Source organism: Xenopus tropicalis, chromosome 3, assembly GCF_000004195.4.
Source record: "Xenopus tropicalis strain Nigerian chromosome 3, UCB_Xtro_10.0, whole genome shotgun sequence".
Taxonomy (NCBI): domain Eukaryota; kingdom Metazoa; phylum Chordata; class Amphibia; order Anura; family Pipidae; genus Xenopus; species Xenopus tropicalis.
In genome coordinates this window covers 105,871,424-105,894,133 of record NC_030679.2, presented here as the reverse complement: position 1 = coordinate 105,894,133, position 22,710 = coordinate 105,871,424, and the positions used below count along the sequence as shown (strand labels likewise).

Here is a 22,710-nt window from a genome sequence, read left to right as displayed (position 1 = left end):
ATTCTAATAACTTCCAGTGGGGGCGTACTTTATTCTCTATATAGATTATACAAAGACGTTTTTTTTATAACTTTTTGAAACATCATTTTTCTAAAGTTTTGCCATTTTGTTATGAGGAACATGAACTTTTATTTCCCCTAAGTACAACATACAGTTGTTGCTAAGAAATAATTTGTTGACCTGCATTTCATTACATAGACATAATATATTTTGCTTCACAGTTTATGGAACTAAACAAGCAAGTTGTGTTTTCCTTTGTTATCAATTGCTGAGGCGATTTTTTATGAGTTTTTATTTTTTTAATTTTCACTATTGGCTTATAGGAGTATATAAGCAAACAGAGACTGTACTGATTTTGAGGATTTTAAAGTAATTCTGAGAAACAAATAAAGATAAATTAAAACATTTTCATGACACTGTGCCAAACCTCCCCACAAAAGCATGTATAAATGTGGTCTGCAACTTTGATACCTTTATTTTTTTTGTCTCCCTCAATACATAACTATGTCTGGATGAGACAATAGTTGCATAATAGCTTCAAATATTATCATTTTTTCCTTCTGTCTGACTCTCACTAGTTAGTTTACATGTCCCAAAAGACAGAAATATCTCTGATTTGTGCAGACATTAGTCATTGCACTGCAGGAGACAATGCTCCTCGGTGAATAAGAGGATAAGGGAATCAACGTTAAATTGGCTTAAGGAATTCTATAGTTATAGTTCAATATAAATTCCTGTATACAACTGCCTACAGTGCATATTGTAGGGTCTACTGGGAAATTACCTTCCCAAATGTAAAAAATTCCATGATAGTGTTTGATTTTAATAATGCATTCTATAGAGTAATGCTGACACCACAGAAACACTCAAGCACTGCAATAAACAAATGTTTATATTTGTTTCTTTTCTGCTTGCTTTGTTTCACCAAATAGTTGTAAAATTTAAACAGATAACTGCACAGCAGAGCATGTGTAATATGGCATGTGCAAGGAAATATTGTCCTTAAAACCTAAATAAAAATTATCCTTGGTCAGAAAAAGTGCAAGCATTGTACCATGAACAGGTTCATTACTATTGATATTAAGTTCAGAGACCCCCCTAGTGCCTGTATAAATTTAGCAGGCACACCCTTACTAATGGTTTCAAATTTAATGGTGAGGACAATTTCCCAACTTTCCCAGCTACAGTCAATCAATCCCAGTGGTGACCATTAAAAGGGCAACCATTTGGGAGTTTTAACCTAGAAAGCAAGAAAGTTGCAGGTAAAACTCAACCCCTGTGTAAAATGCATAATGAAGCTGTAGAATTCACAATGAATCAAATGAAAGTGAGTGTAGGACTGACCAGACCAGGTATGATTTTGATGTAGTTGGCCAGTGCTCATAGTTTACATCTTCCATGCCCTTTACCAGTTTATTTATTTATCTCTGCAATCTCTCCAGATATCCTTCTTAAGGACTGGAGCCCAAAACTGCACTGCATAGTTGCATAGTTACATAGTTAAGTTGGGTTGAAAAAAGACCATCAAGTTCAACACTCCAAGTAAACCCAGCACACACAAACCTATATTGACCTATCTATATACTCACAAACAAAAACTATATACATATATATATATACTGTATACCAACATCAATATTAATTGTAGATGTTATAGACAATAGCTTTAGATATTAAGCTTTTTTCAAGAAATCATCCAAGCCCCTCAAGATGAGGCCTTACCAGACCTATAAAGAGGCAAAATTATGTTAGCATCCCTTTATTCAATGCCCTTTTTTATGCAAGACAGTAATTTTCTCGCTTTAGTAGCCACAGAATAGCACTTCCCAACAACTTGTTATCTACAAAAATCCCCAGATCCTTCTCAATTAAGGATCCCCCCAAACACACTAAATTTAGTGTATAACTTGCATTTATATTATTTCTACCAAAGTGCATAACTTTGCACTTGTCAACATTGAACTCATTTTCCATTTTGCTGCCCAGTTTTCCAGTTTTATCAAATCGCTCTCCAAAGTGGCAGCATCCTGCATGGAACTTATAGTTTTGCACAATTTAATATCATGAGAAACAGTTTTAATAGAAACAGTACTTTTGATGCCCACCTCCAGGTCATTAATAAACAAGTTAAAAAGCAAAGGACCAAGGACTGACAACTTTGAGAAAGGCTGCAGGAGCAGCCGAAACGGCAGTTCTTGTTACACATACAATAAACTACGGTGTTTTTTCACAAATCCTGAGTGGAGCGGCCCATTTATGTTCGAGTGTCTAAGAAGTACTGAGAGGACTGCACCCAGGCATTAAAAGACAGTTTATCGTGAGTGCCTGGTATATATATATATATATAATAAAGGTCAAGCACTAATTAACTAAAGCAGGGTTTGCAAGAGAGTGATTTCAACACTATTATGTTCAACCACACACAGAGAGGTCTAATTTACCCACAGGTTAGTTGAATGCACCACAATAGCTTACCAAATTGGTCAAAATTGACCTGTCTAACTAATGGCTAGCTAATAGAAATCATTACGAACTAAACATACATATAACTGGCTCTACACTTGGTAGTAGGTACAGGATGCAGTACTTCCCTCCTCTTGTTGAGTCCCACTATACTGTACATTACATACAGGGTGCCATTTACAAGAACCTACAAAACAACACTTTCTGTAGATTAAGGAAGTGTGACTTCATATTTTATAAAGAAGTCATAGGAAATGAATGTCAAATGCCTTGCCAATTTTCAGCACAATAAAATAAAAACCTGTCTCTTCAACAAAAGCAGATTTTTTATCAATATATAGTTAGACGTTTAAGGATAGTATGGGATACACCACATACAAATGTACTACTGGCTTGTAAGGAGGTGAAATATGTTATGTTTAAACATTCAACTTAGTAATAAAGTTGATTGAGGAAGGGAATAAAATGAGCAGGAAGCAAAAAGAGGAGGTGACAGTGAAAGAGACAGGAACAGCTGCTCTTTGTAGGTTGAGATAAGCCTACGAGAAGAACATGGAGACCCCGAACAAGGCACTAAAGACAGCCAGGATGTTTTTCTGTGTGTGTGATTTGTAACTGCTAAATTAAAGAAGAAGTCGGTTTCATAATTGAGTTTTCCGGGTGTCCCCTTCAATTTTGCAGGCTTATACTTTTTTCATATGTAAATGTATTCAAATATATTAAATATGGCTTCCTCCTATTGCTGTGTGCACCTGCACTGAATTTCCCTGGGAAAGTACACTGACATAACCTGATACTTAAATTACACACACACGCTGATCTTCTCTGCGTGCAGTATACAGAAGTTTTTACCATTTTCAATATGGTTTAATACTCAGAAGGGAATAACCTTTTGCAATTAGGCCACATTAATTTCTGTACATTTTTCCATCAACTCAAGAAGCAATGTGTGGAAGACATCAATAGATGTAATATTATTTTCAGATTTGTAGATTTTTTCACTGAACTACTTGGGCTTTAAAAGAAAGTTTAATTTTTGGAGTGGAAAAATCAGTTGTTTATGGGGCCTAAAAACAGACTATTTCTTATGAGAAGGGGGATCAGATTTTGCATTAAGGTGATTACTTTGTTACTGCTTCTGAGATTCAGTTCACACCTTTCTGGAAGTCAGGGGTTTAATGAAGTTAAATTCTATTTTTCAGAAGAGGTGCTATTTAAAGATGCAGATAGTAGTTCTATAAATATTATAAAATGTTTAAAAAAATTAAAAGATTTGTACCACAACTGCATGCAAACATATTTTGAGATTTTTGCCTTAGTACAGTCTGTCATTTCATTTTTGGATCCTCGGACATCAGTTTTGACAGGCAGCCCTGCAAACTACTGTCAGAAGGGCATTGTTTCAGAATGTCAAATCAGGCTTTCCCAAGTGATCACCTTTATTAGGGCTCATACACCCTGCGTTCCTCTGCAGTGGAGATCTCCTGGGTTCCACCACAGGAGAGGGCAGGACTTAATGCACCCCCTTCTTTCATACCAGCCTGTACTGACACAAGCACATGTAAGCGTCAAACACAGGTGGATCACAACATTCCACACATTCTACTGCATTCGGTGCTTACATATGCCGGGAAGAAAGATTGGGCTGAGTTTTATCCTGTGTTCTCCTGCGGTGGAACACCACTGCATCCCCACTGCACCCCTAAGTGTTCTTGCACTTCTTCCTAGGGTAACAGTAAATCAAATGTATATATAACCTATATGAGAAACAGAAAGTGAGATGACGATGGAGGGGCTGTCATAAGAAGTCACATAATTGCCCTTGAAGCCTCAACCAAAACATAATATGCTTTCAAATGCAAATTTAGATGAAAGAAGAAACCAACGTAATCCTGTTTTACAACTAAACATGGATTATTTAACATAAATGAAAATGAAATATTGTGTCTTTAAATCAGGTTCACATGGATGTCTGTTTTTATGAATCAGGATTAGATGTGGTTGTAAATCAAATGCTATGAGAAAGTGTAATATAATATATGCTGCCTGTGCCACATCCTCAGTCCTCATTCACCATGCTTGGAACCACTGATTGAACCGTTTCAAACTGTTCCCTGATGTCTAATTCACTAAGATGTTGGACAAGTGCTGAGAGACAAGTCTTCCTGGTGACTCCCAGTGGCAGAAGATGTTTTATGGCAGATCAAAGTTCAATAATTATGCCAGGCCCTTCAACATGTGAGTGTAAAATTGTGTACATTGTTCTCTGTAGGAAAGAATGTAATGATCTGGCTCTCTGGAGTTACCACTTGTTAAAGATCAGCTCCACTTTGATATTTTACCCTGCCTCATATAAAAAGCTATTGTATATATATATATATATATAGAGAGAGAGAGAGAGAGAGAGAGAGAGAGAGATAGAGTGTTTATTTAGAGATTTGTATATGGAGTGCAACATTACAGACCAACAATTAAATCTAAGCATTCCAAATAAGACTTCACATACCCTGGCAGTATGTATGGCAGTACCCAAAGTTACTTTTACTATCTGTTACATCTGACAAAAATACATTAAATCAGAAGAAATAATACAACCTGCCAAATAGGTCCACAGCCCATTGGGGATTGGATTGAAACTCCAGCACGAGAAGCAGAGAACAGCATCAGCAGGTACAGCTAGCTAGTCCCTTGGGCAGGCAATAAGAAAAGGTGGCACCTTCCCGACGCGCCCTAACTTGCAAATTAATAATAAGGGGGCAGGTAGGTGGATGTCTACATGCCTCCCATGCCATTCTCTTTGATCAAGTACACGACTTAAAGGAACAGTAACACCAAAAAATGAAGGTTTTTTTTAAAGTAATTAAAATATTATCTACTGTTGCCCTGCACTGGTAAAAGCTGTGTGTTTGCTACAGTTACACTACTATAGTTTATATAAATAAGCTGCTGTGTAGCCATGGGGGCAGCCATTAAAGTTGGAAAAAAGGGGAAAAGGCACAGGTTACATAGCAGATAACAGATGACCTCTCTAGAATACAATAGTGTTTATCTGTTATCTCCTATGTGCCTGTGCCTTTTCTCCTTTGAATGGCTGCCCCCGTGGCTAAACAGCAGCTTTGTTTATATAAATTTCTGGGGCAAACACACCAGTTGTACCAGTGCAGGGCAGCAGTATATTTTATTCTTATTACTTTTATACACTTTCATTTTTTGGTGTTACTGTTCCTTTAAGGTGCACACCATAGGCCTGCAGCTTCTTACACAATGCACCACTCAGTGTGCAAAATGCAAAAATAAAAAAGACTGATAACTGCACTCTGAGTGGTCCATTGAACTGTATATATATAGTTCCAAAACCATATTTTATCAGGTCATGGAACTACAAGGTGACTTCTAATACTCATATTTTACAGGGGGTACATTATTTTTTAAAATACAAGTTTAAGTTTTTATGACAGAAAACACCAACTATAACTAGGGATGCACCAAACCCAGGGATTCAGCCGAATACCGAACCAAATCTTAATTAGCATATGCTAATTAAGATTTGGAAGGGATAAATGTTGCAAAAATGTTTACACTTCCATGTTTATGCAGCATCATTAACCCTTCAAAATCATAATTAGCATATTCTAATTAGGATTTAGATTCGGTTCAGCCATGACCATGGATTCGGCCAAATACCCAACGGAATCCTGGATTCGGTGCATCCCTAATTATAACTTATGACATCACCAAGCACCATTTAAAAGGGTTTAATTTTGAGCATATTCAAAGCTCTTGTGTATTATAAACATATGATTCATAGGATATTCATGGCTTTTGTGTATTTATATATATATATATATATATATATATATATTAACCCCATCCAACACAAGATCTTATAAGAATATATATGTCCAACGTGTTGTACAATACTTAGGTTTCATACAGACATGGGCTGGCCCCTTCACTGTTATTCTCACACTGCGGCTTCCATGCGGTACAGCAATTATAGTTTCTTCTCCTATGGAAAAAAAGAGAAAGAAATGACCATTCAAGGCAGATGTTGGAATATCATGTGGCTGATCAGTGCTGTGGGCTCTACTTAGCTAAATACTAAAGCAGGTGGATGAATTTTTTATTAGACATATATCAAAGCATTACATAAAATATGGTGGTTTTATTTTCACAGTCTGACTTAAAAGGGGAAGAGAAAAGACCTCCCACAATTACTTTTCAGCTGTATGTGTCTCTGCTGGGCATTTAAACTGAAGTTGAGAGAACAGATGACAAGAGGAAACAACAAACTGTTTAAGGTAACAAATGAATAATTAATAAAGGAACTGTTAATATTTGATAAGAAAACAATCAGCTAATGAGTTATTAAAGAAGCACCAAATCCAGTATTTATTCAGGATTTTGCCAAATCACAGCCGTTATAGAACCAAATCCAGTATTTATTCAGGGTTTTGCCAAATCACAGCCGTTATAGAACCAAATCCAGTATTTATTCAGGGTTTTGCCAAATCACAGCCGTTATAGAACCAAATCCAGTATTTATGTAGGATTTTTCCAAATCAAAGCTGTTATAGAACCCTTTGGAGCTTTAATTTATAAAAATGTAAGTATTTTTCTGTGTACCCATAGCACTATACTCAACCACTCGACACATGAGATGCAGTGTGTAACCTCCGTTTCCCAGTTAAGTGCAGTGCCATGGCTACTGGCAACATAAGGAAGAATGGGCATCATTAACTCACGTGCTGATTACCTTTGGACAGATACTTATCTGACACAACATATTTAAGCCAAACAATTTCAAGAATAACAATTATTACACAAGAAAGCTGGCAATCAATTATTCTTAGCAATACAGAAATAACAGTTAATCGAGTGGCATGAGAGTTCATGTGGTGCTTTTAGGTTGCAAAGGTTTTTTGCCACATAGCTAGATACTTATGCTAGAGCAGCTAGACCATAAGCTGGAACCATTTGTACTAGTGCAATTCACAGCATTACCAATTGTTAAAAAAGGGTATATATATAGTATATAATTGTGTGATTGCAATTGTGATGCAATGTGTGTTTTTTCAATTGAAAGGACAACCACAGAACTTTAGAAATACACCATTTATTATTGTCTTGGAATAGATTATTTTACACACATTTATAGATTTGCCCCTAACAGTTTAGTCCATCCAACACCTATACACAAACTACATCTCCAGTATAGTTATGGCTGCTCCTCTGACAGAGAACTGGGCATTTCCAAGTGTGTTCTCTTGGTAAGAGCCTAACAGTCACGTCTATGGAATATGTGCCAGCTAAATGTGGAACACAGCCATTTTGTAACTGTGTTTTGGCAATGTGTGTAGAGACACTTTCTTGGGCCAGTATGCTTCCACGTTACTTTGCTTACTCTAAAATGCTGGTTTCAGCAGATGTATATACATGTATAGGATTATTTATATAGAACCATGGGGTGCTTATAGCTTTACAGAGTTTACATGAATACAATACACAGGATAAATAAATAATTTCAATAACGTGATGATAAAAATGTATGAGTCAACAAGAAATGGGAGATTCCTGCCCCAAAGAGTTTACAATGCAATTAGATTTGCTGAACAACAAACATCAACAGTAGGTATCAGCTTAAATGTCTATGCAGAGAAGTTAGTGATAAACATAGCAAAGTAATAATGCCATTATTCATACATGCTCTATTCTCTGTGTGGGGTAAGCATTGCAGAGAGGGAAGGCAACCTAAAGCATTTGATTTTAAACTAAGAATCCTGCAATCCTTAATAAGTAGCTATGCAGATGCATATATATTATGTACTGAAGGACCTGCCCCCCATTAATCTGATATACAGGTCAGACCCAAATGAGGAAAATGAGATTCTCAACAGGGACAAGGTCTCTAGTTAGACGCACATTGCAAAATTAACAAATAGTTTAAACAAATTCCTTTGCTGAGGCATACCAGATCCTGTTTAAATTATATTTTAATAGAAGAGAAGTTTGCATACAAGCAATGTACCAATCTATAAACAATGGGCTTTTGGGTCTTGTCTTCTAAGTTCAAGGTGTTTTTGGCTATAAAGCATTAAAGCAGAGGTTTTCAGAAGTTTACCTGGGCTCACCTCTTTCATTCAAAACAGTTATACACACATGAAACTATAGTTATAACAGTCACCCTGCTATGTTTCCAGTTATCAGCCAGACATTAAATATACATCACCCTCTAGAGTAGAGAGACCCTCATTTTAGGAACCTCTACTCTAAAACAACTCTGCATCACTTCCCTCAAAGTGCCTAAAGAATCTCTTCCCATACTGCCTACTGCGGCTCCATTAAACAAGCACACCTCCACAAAGTTTCCACTGAATTCAATGGAAGCCACGGGAAGTATTTAACTGTTACTGTACCACACAAATAGGAGCAATTTGTATCAACAAGGCCAGAATAAAAAAATGGTCTGAGAGAACTAGTGAGATTGGTCATGTACAGGTATAGCTTACTAACTGCCTGGCAGCCTATATATCCTGGGAGTGTTGTTAAACAATAGCTGGAAGGCTGCAGCCCAGACATGCTTAAAAAAGCAATAGCAATATCTATGAGTTATTCCACAATGCAATCCTATATAGAGGTCATTTTGCCAACAGCATTTGCTGCCCAAGTAGCACATAATTCCTAGGATTTTTACTAGTTAAAGCATGAGTTTTTTAAATGTAAAAAAAATAAAAGTTACAGCTTTAACTGTACATGCAGCAGATGCCAGCATTCTGGTCTGTGTCATGATTACATATCTATAAGAAATACATTTTATTTATTAACATAATTTGCTTAGGTTCCTCCTGTGGTTCCACTTTGTTTATCGCCACCTTCATGCTGGATATAAAAGGATGTATTTTACGTGTAAACTTCCCATGACCTCTTCCCCAAATACACAGGCGGATACTGCAAAGGCACGCTCCATAACATACTGACCATTTAACTACTAGAGTCTCTCTATTCAGCACACAGTCAGTTGCAAACTGGGACACATATACAGGCTATGGACATCTAAACACATACAGCATGCTTTGGGTTCCAAATATAGGGTAATAACACTTATTACTTCATATGTCACTTACTAAATAAAACACACTGGTTTATTTGACAATGTCTGCACTCTGGGGACTGAGCATTATCCAGCTGTATTAATATAAAGTCAGTCTTGTATCCTGTATCAAACTTGTAACAGGATACAACCACGCACAACACTACAGCAGTCAGCGTCATATGCCATGTTTTCGGAATAACGGAAGATTGAGCACTTGGTTAAAAATGGGGGAGTGAGTGGGGCCAGGCTATATAAGGAAATATTGATAGCACAGGGTATAATGATTATGCTGTTTATTGTGATTCAGTTTGTCAGGAGGAGACTGATAATGCAGCATATCAAGCTTTACTTGCTTCCAACTCCATATGTTAAAGTGTTGATGTCACATACTAACCGATTTTAGTTATCCTAGGGCCAATACAGCTTTGGAAAATAAAAAATACTGTTGGAGTTTTTATTTATTTTCAGTTACACCCTAAACATTTTTGCACCAGAACCTATGTGGTTTCAGTTTAAGAACTCAAATGAATACTTAAGAAGATGCACTCAGCTTACTTGCTTGTATTAAGGTAGGAGCATAAGCCTCTATAACTAATACAGGTATGGGATATGTTATCCAGAATGCATGGGACCGGGGGGTGTCGGATGAGGGGTATTTCTGTAATGTGAATCACCATATCTTAAGTCTGATGAAAAATCATTCAAGCATTAATTAAACCCATTAAGATTATTTTACCACAATACAGATTCAGGCAGAGAAAAAGGAAATAATGTTTAAAATTTTAAATTATTTGATTAAAATGAATTCTATGGGAGAAGCCTTCCCATAATTCAAGCTTTCTGGTAATTTTCTGTTTTTTTTGGATAACAAATAGCAGTACAGATACAGCAAAGTGATTGTATAGAAGTCAAGTGAAGTTATAATGAGGCTTATTATTATTAACCCCAGGTAGAGAGTAAAGTCCCTTTATACAGTATTTGAGAGCCTAATACAATATTAATCACCAGAATTTAGAAACATTTATGTATTAGGGCATAAGAAACAATTGGGGCTGATGGGGCACTTTCTCATAAGCACTAGTCTTTGTAATCTGAGATTTGAGATGAGAATAACTAAAACAGAATACAAGCCAGAAAGAATAGACCAAGACAATCAAAATGTTGTCTTAAGGACAGTTTTGAGCACTACATGGCTGAGTGATAGGAGGCTGACACTGATTTAAGATTCCAAATAAATCTCAGAATTCAGCAAGGATGGCTAGGTCTCTTATTAAAAATATTTTGCCACTGATGCAACTTTTGGTTCACTGTTCTCTACTTTGTCATGAGCATAAGCAAATGACATAGTCCTCACCTTCTGATCAGACATTATGGCTTTGTTCTGCCATACATAAAACTCTACTTCCCTGTGTTCAAAAGGAAATTCTGCTAGTTGCAATGTTTGCAGGACATTGGTAGCACATTGGCTGGTATAGAGGTTTTTGCAGAATTTGAGCATCCATATTATTCTACAGGTCCTTAGGAGCACTGCAGAAAAGATTTTGTAATGAACCAACATGTTTCTCATTTTTAATCAAAGGCATTGAGGTCTAGTGACCTAGGCATCTCATTTCATATTGACCTCATACAGGTTTACAACCATAGTGCTGGTAGAAAATGAATCATCTTTGACAAAGCTTTAAGCCAAAGGTGGTACTGTCCTTTGTAAAAAAATAATAATTGATCCTGTTAACAAATAGGCCAAACCTAAACATTTCCACCACCATGTTTGACTAAGCATTTTATGCACTTGTTTATGCACCTTTCCTTACAGCTCTTCACATAGGTTTTCTTTCTTCCATTCTTCCACATGAAACACTGATCTTTGTATGCTCTTGTGAGAAGGGAACTTTGATCCCATTTATATTACTTAACCCTTGTTTGTTAAATTATCACAATGTAAAAAGTAATACCCTATGAAGGCTGTTTTGCCTCTATTTAACAACTGGCTAGACTAGGAGGGCCGGGTCTTTCTTTTGATGAAAATGGCTTGGTTTGTGGAAATGCCTTGAGTGTGTGCGCACTGTTCCCTTAGAAACTTTCTATTGAGATGCAAATTGGCACTGAGGTAGTATCCATTTGTCTTGTCCAGGATCATCTTGATTCTCCAAAATTAATTGTTAATAGACAAACATAGTTTTCACTGTTCATTAAAAAGTAAATGTGTAACCACTGGAATACTGCCAGTATTTCTACAACTATATGACCAGTTTAAGGTACATGAAGCCTACAGAATAAGAAGCAGTACTGGATGAAACATATTATATCATAACTATTCACTTACTGTGCAAGCAGTGTTAATATTATTAATGTTCAGAATTACCCTTACAATCAATAGCATCTCAGGAGGATACAACCCATGTTGTAGGTAGTAGTAAAAAAAATATCAAAGATAAATATCAGTACATCAGCATATGATTGCCAACTGTTCAATGTTTCTAAGATTTACAGATTTGTTGATTGAATTTTAATTCCTTTCTTCCAGGAAATGTAATTTTATTCCTATTAATTCCACTTTCATAAGCCTTAGGGAGTCAAAGGCAATGCACAACCTTATATCTTATTTCCTCAGTGCTGATTCCTGATAAGATATGTTTCTGTATGAGCAAAGATTTGGCAAAGTATTCAAATTATATGTTACTTTTTTTCCTATTAAAATGCAAAGTTAAAATGATGCATCATTTGTAGATGTGTTATGTTTCAGATGTAGGCAAGCTGCATACTGTACCTAACATGGTTGTGAATTCTACAAACTAAGACCTTTTCCCACATATTGTTATAAACCATGTTACATCTCCTTCCCCAACTCCATTTTTCTGCTGTGCCTTAAGACTAAAGCTGGCCATATTTGCACCGATAGTATCATATGAAACCTTGTTTGATCAGGCGGCTTAAAAGATTTTGAAGGTGGCTGAGCAAAATCTGTGGTTAGGGCCGAATCGTCTGGTGGAGGTAGAATCCCTATTGTCAGTGGAGGGAACAAACAACCAATGGTTGCAGGAAAGATTGTAATTGTTCTCTGCATTACAATGTACCAAAATTAAAAGCCTGCTTGGCCAACGGGCCCCAATATACTTATAAGTGGTATTTGGGAAATATAACAGCCTTATAAGTATCATGATCAAATATGTAAAAAGACTGTTGATGCCAACTTAACTCATATTTATTTAATATTTTTGCACCACATTTAAAGCTGCATTATACACTCCAATGTGCTGGACTATAATGCTAATACTTGTCTGTGGTCACAACAATCCAATGCCAAATTTGGAGTTCCTCAGCTATAAGGTAAATTCTTCTTCAAATGAGAATGTATAGTAATGAATGAAAAGAACAGTGGATGTAAAGAAAGAAAAGATACTTTGAAATATACACTAGCACTAGCTTGTTTAGGAAGAGCTATTAGTATCAGGACCCTGCTGCATTATTGGCTAGTATAAACTGTTTCACGGTAGGATACTAACATGGTGCAAGGTGTAAATGTTTAATATTGTTGTTTTTATTTTTTGTGTAGTTAATTTGTTTGTAAGATACCCAGGCCCCTTGCATAGTGGTACTACTTAGCAGAGACTAAATAGAGTCAAGAGGGCATCTATGGGGAAAGTATTTAAAATAGATTGTTTAGCAGAAGCAAAAGGAAAAGATTAATGGCATATAATAGAAGCAAGCTGAAGAAGGGAATGGCCTATGATTAAGTGATAATTATCAGCACAAAACACGTAAGGCTTTTATGGACATGTAACTTATTCTGTAAAAAAGACATACTGATTTTATCATACCCTGTTAACGTTGGAATTGATTAAGTGCCTGCCTGTCTTTGCATTTACAATTAATCTGCTCCTTTGGCTGTAGGTTTAGGGCTGTGGCAACCAAACCCAATGTTCCTACCGATGAGTTACTATTTTCACTGACAGGGACCTTATTTTATGGTTTGTAGTAAAAAAAAGTTAATGGGTGAACAAAATTAGCATTGGGGAGTTAAAAATGGTAAAGTGAAGGAATTGAGAAGAAAACTGGAGAGAATTAAAGGGGACCTGTCACCCTAAGAAATAACTCCAACTTATTTTCTATAATCTTAGTTGAGCAAAATAAACTTTACTTACTCTATATAAATAATATAAATCTTGTTTCCTTCTGTCTTGGAATTTCTAAATCACAGCAAGCAGGCAGCTGCCATTTTGTGGATACTGTTATGAAGGCAAGCTTTGTATCATGCTAAAATCTTGATTACAGTGGCTTGCAAAAGTATTTGGCCCCCTTGAACTTTTCCACATTTTGTCACATTTCAGCCACAAACATGAATCAATTTTATTGGAATTCCACATGAAAGACCAATACAAAGTGGTGTACACGTGAGAAGTGGAACGAAAATCATACATGATTCCAAACATTTTTTACAAATAAATAACTGCAAAGTGGGGTGTGCGTAATTATTCAGCCCCCTTTGGTCTGAGTGCAGTCAGTTGCCCATAGACATTGCCTGATGAGTGCTAATGACTAAATAGAGTGCACCTGTGTGTAATCTAATGTCAGTACAAATACAGCTGCTCTGTGACGGCCTCAGAGGTTGTCTAAGAAAATATTGGGAGCAACAACACCATGAAGTCCAAAGAACACACCAGACAGGTCAGGGATAAAGTTATTGAGAAATTTTAAGCAGGCTTAGGCTACAAAAAGATTTCCAAAGCCTTGAACATCCCAAGGAGCACTGTTCAAGCGATCATTCAGAAATGGAAGGAGTATGGCACAACTGTAAACCTACCAAGACAAGGCCGTCCACCTAAACTCACAGGCCGAACAAGGAGAGCGCTGATCAGAAATGCAGCCAAGAGGCCCATGGTGACTCTGGGGGAGCTGCAGAGATCTACAGCTCAGGTGGGGGAACCTGTCCATAGGACAACTATTAGTCGTGCACTGCACAAAGTTGGTCTTTATGGAAGAGTGGCAAGAAGAAAGCCATTGTTAACAGAAAACCATAAGAAGTCCCATTTGCAGTTTGCCACAAGCCATGTGGGGGACACAGCAAACATGTGGAAGAAGGTGCTCTGGTCAGATGAGACCAAAATGGAACTTTTTGGCCAAAATGCAAAACGCTATGTGTAGCGGAAAACTAACACTGCACATCACTCTGAACACACCATCCCCACTGTCAAATATGGTGGTGGCAGCATCATGCTCTGGGGGTGCTTCTCTTCAGCAGGGACAGGGAAGCTGGTCAGAGTTGATGGGAAGATGGATGGAGCCAAATACAGGGCAATCTTGGAAGAAAACCTCTTGGAGTCTGCAAAAGACTTGAGACAGGGGCGGAGGTTCACCTTCCAGCAGGACAACGACCCTAAACATAAAGCCAGGGCAACAATGGAATGGTTTAAAACAAAACATATCCATGTGTTAGAATGGCCCAGTCAAAGTCCAGATCTAAATCCAATCGAGAATCTGTGGCAAGATCTGAAAACTGCTGTTCACAAACGCTGTCCATCTAATCTGACTGAGCTGGAGCTGTTTTGCAAAGAAGAATGGGCAAGGATTTCAGTCTCTAGATGTGCAAAGCTGGTAGAGACATACCCTAAAAGCCTGGCAGCTGTAATTGCAGCAAAAGGTGGTTCTACAAAGTATTGACTCAGGGGGCTGAATAATTACGCACACCCCACTTTGCAGTTATTTATTTGTACAAAATGTTTGGAATCATGTATGATTTTCGTTCCACTTCTCACGTGTACACCACTTTGTATTGTTCTTTCACGTGGAATTCCAATAAAATTAATTCATGTTTATGGCTGTAATGTGACAAAATGTGGAAAAGTTCAAGGGGGCCGAATACTTTTGCAAGCCACTGTATGTGCCAGAATGGGGTATCAGATGTCTAGGCTCATGCACTGGCAACACAATTAGATGATGAGGAGGGAGGGAAAAGTGAGATGTGCAGTGACATCTAGGTAGTGCTGAATGGAAAGCTAAAGTTGTCTGCCTAAGGCATAGAGGCGGGGCAAGCAATATATGATTGACAGCTGTTATTTTTAAATGCTTTTATAATGGGTTTGGATGTGTTAATATAAAATGAATTTGGGTTTCATGTTTAATTTGAAAAGGACTTTTATTATACAGCTTTTTATGCCTGGGTGACAGGTCCACTTTAAAAAAAGGTCATGGAGGTAGAAAGCTATATGGCACTGAAAGAGAGAAAGGTACAATCACAAGAGCAAGGGGGTGAAAAAGAAAAAAGGCGAAGAAGCAGAGAGAGAGAAGGGTTAGAATAAAAGTGCTGTCATACATAACAAAGCTGATTAGAAAGAACTTCAAGACATCGGTGCATGAAGGTTGAAGAGGGAATCATTTTCAGGAGTTGTGTAGATGCAACTAGAGGACATGCTGTTGCTTGACTGGCAGGCCAGTTAGACACACAAGTGTTCAGCTCTATTTGAGTGATGCTCTGTTGAGTTAGGCTCTACTCTTCAAAGATTTGTTAAAGAGAAAGTGGGAATGTAGACAGTCTTAATTAGGTATGAGAGGAGCATTACCTATTCACTTCTAAATACAGCTCTGGTGTTTGTAGGAGATATCTGATAATGAACTGTGTGTTGCACTTACCTTTTATTGGGACTGCTATTACATAGACTGTGCTCAAAGAAATTCTGTTAATATGTTAGTGTTTTAAAGAAACACAATGCTATAACTTTAATTTGATTTCAGTTTTTCTGTCTATGCGAATGAACTGTTAATAACTACAGTTTATGGCTATTCACTTTTTGTACATATCTTATAATATAAATTTAGTTTGCATATACATAATGTGTGCTTATATTATGAGTATCCCCAAACTGCCCATTACTGTATAAGCACAAGACCCTAGCGAGGTGAAGCCACTGTACTATATTAAGTTCCAGTGTTCCCCTCTATCCTCACAACACTATGAGCATCCCAGGTTTACATAATTGCCATCAGGCAAGCACAATAGAACTGTTAAGAAGATAAGTGTAATCCTTATATTATGGTAAGCACCAAGAAAAATGTTTATATATTACCTATTTACTTTTCTGGCCAGCAAGTTGGCTGGCTGCATTTGCACCTTTCCATTGTAGAATAACTATATCATGTTCAACCTTTAGGTACTGTTACATGTGACAGTTTACCCACAATTTGTGGTGCTTATTTACTATTGGTTGCTAAAGTGCAATAGAGCATTAGCAACCAATCACCAACTAGTTTTGATCAGTCTACTGCAAATATTAAAATTATGATAGTTGCTATGGCTGACTTCAGTTGGGAAAATAAGCACCCATATTACTAAATTAGCCTCCTACATAACCTTTCATACTATAAAACATGATAAAACATTACCTATCTACCACTGAGTTACAAAAGGACATGCCAGGGGCTGCCTTGGGAGACTTTGACACTTTATATGCATAATTGTTTAAGCACGGAGACACCTTACCTCTGCTTTATATTCTCCGACAAACTAATGATTATCTCTAGGTAAAGCATGTCATGATATAAAAGGAGAGCTTCTTAAACCTTTCCAGAAGGCAACCAAATTATGAATGAGCATCATTTTAGTGGCAATAGATTCTGCTTTGTTAAAATTACAGGTAACTATGAAAACAATGTTTATTGTATCAGCTGCAGACCACACACACAGAATGCCACACAAATCCAGTCTTGCATTCCATCTTGATGACAGAAAAAGCTGATACATATGGCTAATTATTCAGCAGATGTCTGATTAGACTGCAGTCTTACCCACCGACTCCCAAAAACGTCCCAAACAACCCTTTCCAAAGTAACTTACACCTGCAAGGAGTTAGCAATTGTATGCAAAGAAACTGACCCATTCGGGATGCAGAGGACATGCCAGTATGCCCCCAGGCAACCACTAGTAAAGTTCCCACAATAAAATTGTATTGTAGTCTATTGCTCAGTCTCCTGAATAATAGTCCCAGTTTGTGCTCCCTGCATACAATTAGAATTGTGAAACAAGAATTTGGACAGGTGATAGTGCTCAGCCTTGGAGAAGAATGGTGTTTGCCCGCTCTAAGCAGTGGAAAACATTTTGTGAACTGGTACAGGTATTAGCTTTTGATCAATCTGATAGCCAGCAAAGTTTTGCTAGATCACAAAACAGATCAAACTTATGGGATTCCATCAGGATTTACAGTTTGGTATAAAGGTCTAGACTAACACATGTTGTGTAAAGTAAAATTGGAAAATATTACTATACTGCACATGCGGACATCTAGTTAGGTACAAGGGATCCCAGGGAAATGCAGGTAATATGGTGGTGCAGTACTTAGACAGCAGTGCATGTTAGTAGTTAAGTTTTCTTGGGGAGGAGGTATGGGTGGGTGCCTAACAAATTGCCACTCACTAGTGAATTACAATTTGCTTGTCCATTAAGTAACACGAAGGATGATTTTTATTACTAAATTTGTTTTCAGATGTAAAGATTAAGTGCAATGTCAAACTCAGATACTTTCTCCTTAGGGAGGTTGATTTTAAGATACTTACTCTTTTCGGGGGAGAGATGGGACCTAGTTTGTCCCCTAACCAGCCTGCACGTGGAGCCATCTCCTGCACAAACTCCACAATTGTCTTCCTTGGCGTTGCTCCCAAGTTGTCGATCACAGCCCACGGCCTGCCAATATCAACAGCAAAGTCAGAAGGAGGGCATTGCTGAAGAACACATGCTCAGGTTTCAGGAATTTTATTTATTATGTTATTCTTTTGATTTTATGAGTTGGCCTCACTCTGTCCGAACACATCTTACTTTTAAGTTGCATTTAGGCAAGCTTTCAGCTCGATATTATTTCACACTATCATACTAAGTCAGTAAGTAAGAGTGGTTATCGGGTACATACTGTAAACCCTGGTGACAGCAGATAATGACATTATAGTCTTGAATTTTATTTAGCGCTTTTGGCATTTGATTTGTTTAATCTGAAAATCATACCCTGTTGGCATTTTACACCGTGAAACTCCACAGGGGTCATTTATGATCACAAGTGTAGTTGTGTTCACACAAATTCCCATAATCCAGTTGTGCATAAAACCCCATTCATTAAAGGTTCTTGAACCAAATTGCATTTCTGTAATAGTTGCTCTCAGTGCTACTGCCTTCCTCGTGCTTTCTGATCCTGCTCCTACTAAAGCAGAGGAACTCTGGCGTTACCTCTGGACCAGGGGGTAGCTCAAGGTTTCCCTCAGCGTCTTAAATCAATAGGTGAAGTGCACTTGCATCTAAAGCATTTGGTGCACGCGTCACTCTTTTGCCAACACTGGAAATTACTCCAACCCGACCGCGGAAACTTTCAGCACACTAGTGTCTGATTTACTTGTCAGCAGCATTGCTTGATTTTTAATGCATTGCCAAGCAGTAAATGGAAAAAAAATAAAGAACTATGATTGCCACTGCATTTTATGAATGTACTCTATGACAGTCAGATGAGAGAATAATTGATACCTATTAAGCCACTAGGATACCATATTAGTTTAGCCTAGAACATTCCAGCAGATCTGTGCATTACTGACTAGGAAAAACTCACATAAAAGTATTTTGATATACAATGTTTTGACACATCCCATGTATTAAAACGCATCTTAAATAGTTCAAGCAGGGTACATATTTGTATAGCATTTTCCATAACATATATATATTATGATTTTTATCACTGTGTCACTTGACCTTCTAATAGGTCATTCATTTAAACTATACAACAATGGCCAAAAAGCAAGTACATAACATGAAGAAATGACTGAGAAATGTACATAATATAAATAGGATTCAAGAATTTGCCTACTATATACAGAAAGTATACATCAACTAAACTATGCCTCAGCCTAGACTAGAACAGTCTTATACTGTACATCTTACACTCCCCTCACAATCTGCTGGAAGAAATTATATCTAAGCCTTCTGGTATGGATGTCAAAATGTCAGGACAAATCTCTATTAAATTAATACATGATCCAAGAAAAATATCCTTACACCCAAACACACAGGGACATAGGTATGAATATATGTTTTTTTTTTAGATAATAGCCCACAACTCTCTATATTCCTAGTTAGACTTTATGTAGACTTGTCCCTTCATGTTTTAATATTTATGCCCCACAGAGTTTGCAAATTTTTTAGAAACTGTCACGGCTCACAACTCTATCTTTTATTGCTTTAGAAATAGGACACAGTTGATAAGGGCAGCCATTCAGACTGTAATCATATTTTACTAGTCAATCAGAGGACTACATGTGATAAGAAACTAGCCTATAATGTTCATGTCAGTGATGCAGCAGAATACATGAATTGTCACAGTAGTAAGTAAGGAGCACAAATGATACTGCTGCTCTGGGTTACTATAACATACTTGCCTAGTTACTCAGGCACACTGGCCTAACTGCTTCTTGAATCCCAACTACAATTATACTGTATTTGTATAATTAAATACAATGGTTTATAATAAAAAAAAAACAACATGCTGGCTAGAGATGAGTTTGTACCATTAAAACACAGGAAGCCAGGAAGAAACATATATATGTATGAAAATGGCAACTCTGAGACCATAAAAAACCCACACTCTTGCAGGTAACCAATGGGTATCCAAGCTGATAATGAACTAGTATGTGTGTATTTTCAATGTGCATGAATCAACATCTAATCATTTAATCAACATAACATGCACATATAATCTTGGCCAGTACATGCTGTCTCCACAATTTTAAAAATAACTAAAGGTACAGAAGTATTTTGTTTTCCACAAGGATAAGGTCCCTTCTGGTTTCACATGGTCCATCTGTGCGCATTCAGACAGTTTTAGAAAAATATATAGTTATAAGAGCAAGATGTGGGCTGTAATATTTCATCTTCAAAAGGTGGATTACTACTATAATACTGTGTCACTAAAGCCAGTATGAGCAGTAAAAAATGAATGCAGAGTATGTACCCATAAAACACCAGTGGAAAAATCCAGGGGAAAAGGCAGACATAGAAAACCATAAAGCATCACATATATTTTGTCAAAATGTATATGCTTCATAAGAAATAAACACAGGTACTTTTAACAGCAAAGTTCTTTGTAATTTCATATGCTGTTTCATTAGGCCAAAAGCTCTAGCTAAAAATACAGCACTTTAAAAGCTTCCTTTCATCTCTGAATGGGAAAGACTTCTGTTTACTCTTGATGAAAGAATGTAATCTGATGGGAGGACCAAAGCAGTGCATGCAGGGTATTTTTACAGTAAATGCCTCAATCTCATCAACATTAGAAGTCAAACATTAAAATAAAAGCAGCACAGAAGGAAAGCACACACTAAACAAATCACATGCAGCCAAGCAGCAACTATTGAGTTTGCATAAGGCATAGGATATTCCATAGTCAGAGACAAGGTCATTTGACCACAGGTTAATTAGTCCATAAACAGCCCTTTTCCTAGTGTAGAGAAATGGTCATTTATATGTCATTCACATTCTTTTCCTGTATTGTGCCATATCTTTTGCCAGCCTTTACATTTCTGCTAATGCACCCGTCAGCTTTTTCTGGGAATACATTTTTTAAGACAACGAATGCTCAGTACTCATACATCTACTGCTGCTCAAGTTTCTCTTTCCACCAAGTTTTAAAATATACTATCTGTTCTTCTTGATAGAACACACACTCGTGACCAAAGATGATCACAGATTTTTCAAATAATGCACCAGTTCTTCCAATAAATAGTTGAAAATAACAATAATATGGTATTCACATTTGTATTTATTTTTGTTTGCACAAAAAAAAGCTGGAAAAACTTTACGTATAATGTAGAAAGTGCTATTTTGAGACAGTTTGCAATTTTATTATTTGAGGTTTTTGAATTATTTAGCTTTTTGGTCAGCAGTTCTCCACTTTGGAATTTCAACAGCTATGTGGTTGCTAGGGTCCAACAGGAATATGAATAGAGTAGGGCCTAAATAGAAAGATAAGTCACAAAAAGTAACAACAGTTATAAAATTGTGCCCTCACAGAAGAAATTTTTTTTGGCTGCTGGGGTCAGTGACCCCCACTCAAAAACTGGAATGCGTTAGAAGAAGATGGCAAATAATTAAAAAAACTAACAAAAAATGAAGACCAACTGAAAAGTTGCTAAGAATCGACCATTCTATAACATTCTGCTAATTGCTTGCTATGGGTTACTGCTCCTGGGCAAACTTAATACTTTAAAAGTTAAACTGAAAGTGAACCCCTTAAATCTTATCATTTTCCACACAGTAATCTTACAATGTATTGGACCACTTTAGTAGCGCATTTTAGGAGTTGTAAGAAATTTGGATTTCAAGCAGGTGATACTCTTTTGACAGGTTGAAATGAGAAATTTTGTTTTGCTGTCTGTTGTAATAGGTCTGACACAGAAATGTGTAAGGTGACTGACATTTTTCAAGGCTATCTCCAGAGACCTTGATGTTCCTCTGTCTATCCTAATTAATGTCCTATATTAGTTAAAAATTGTATTAAGGAATTAGTGGTAAAGAACCTTGATCAGCTGGCAGACAGATTCAAGCTGACCCTTGGGCATAAGGTACAACATTTTTATCTTACACCATCAGTCACAAATGTAGTGAAAAAGCTCTATTGCAAAAGCCTACAGTCAAAAGGATAAAAAAGTCTACCTGGAGTTTGCCAAAACGCACCTGAAAAAGCCAAGCATGTAAAGAAAGGAACACCCTCCCTACAGTCAAACATGGAGGAGTTTTTGTTAGGTCTGAAAGTATATGTTAAGTTTGAAATGGGAAAACAAAGTTCTGTAACAAGGAATTGTGGAAATGTGGATTTGTCAACTACAAACTTATTTTACAGCAGAATTTTAGTTTGTGAGAATTTACAGAGAATTAGAGAGGAACATACATTTAGCACTTCTTTGCATCTGCTGGACCTAATTTATAAAATCCCTGGACACACTTACTCCATTTTGTTGTGCAAAGACCTATGCCTAGGCCTCTAGGTGAGGGGAAGGGTGGACTCCCCAAAAAACATGCAGTTTGTGCCCTTTTTTGCACTTAGTAAATAAGGCTTCTTGCCTTTAAGTCGACAGCAGTGGTGCCATATAATCAAAACTCAGGTTATTAAGGAAATATTGAGGGAAGCAGACTT

The 22,710-nt window shown here is 37.0% G+C and overlaps 1 protein-coding gene across 4 annotated transcripts in view; it reads right to left on the bottom strand.

Annotated features, from left to right (window-relative positions):
• adamtsl3 (ADAMTS like 3) overlaps positions 1–22,710 on the bottom strand; it is a 283,620-nt gene that overhangs the window by 73,896 nt on the left and 187,014 nt on the right. For all 4 annotated transcript variants that reach the window (XM_031899211.1, XM_031899210.1, XM_004912620.3 and 1 more), the window contains 2 exons: positions 18,101–18,227; positions 6,398–6,472 (listed from right to left, as the gene is read on the bottom strand). In XM_031899211.1, coding sequence (XP_031755071.1) covers positions 6,398–6,472; positions 18,101–18,227 — 202 coding nt within the window. The remainder of the gene's footprint in view (positions 1–6,397; positions 6,473–18,100; positions 18,228–22,710) is intronic.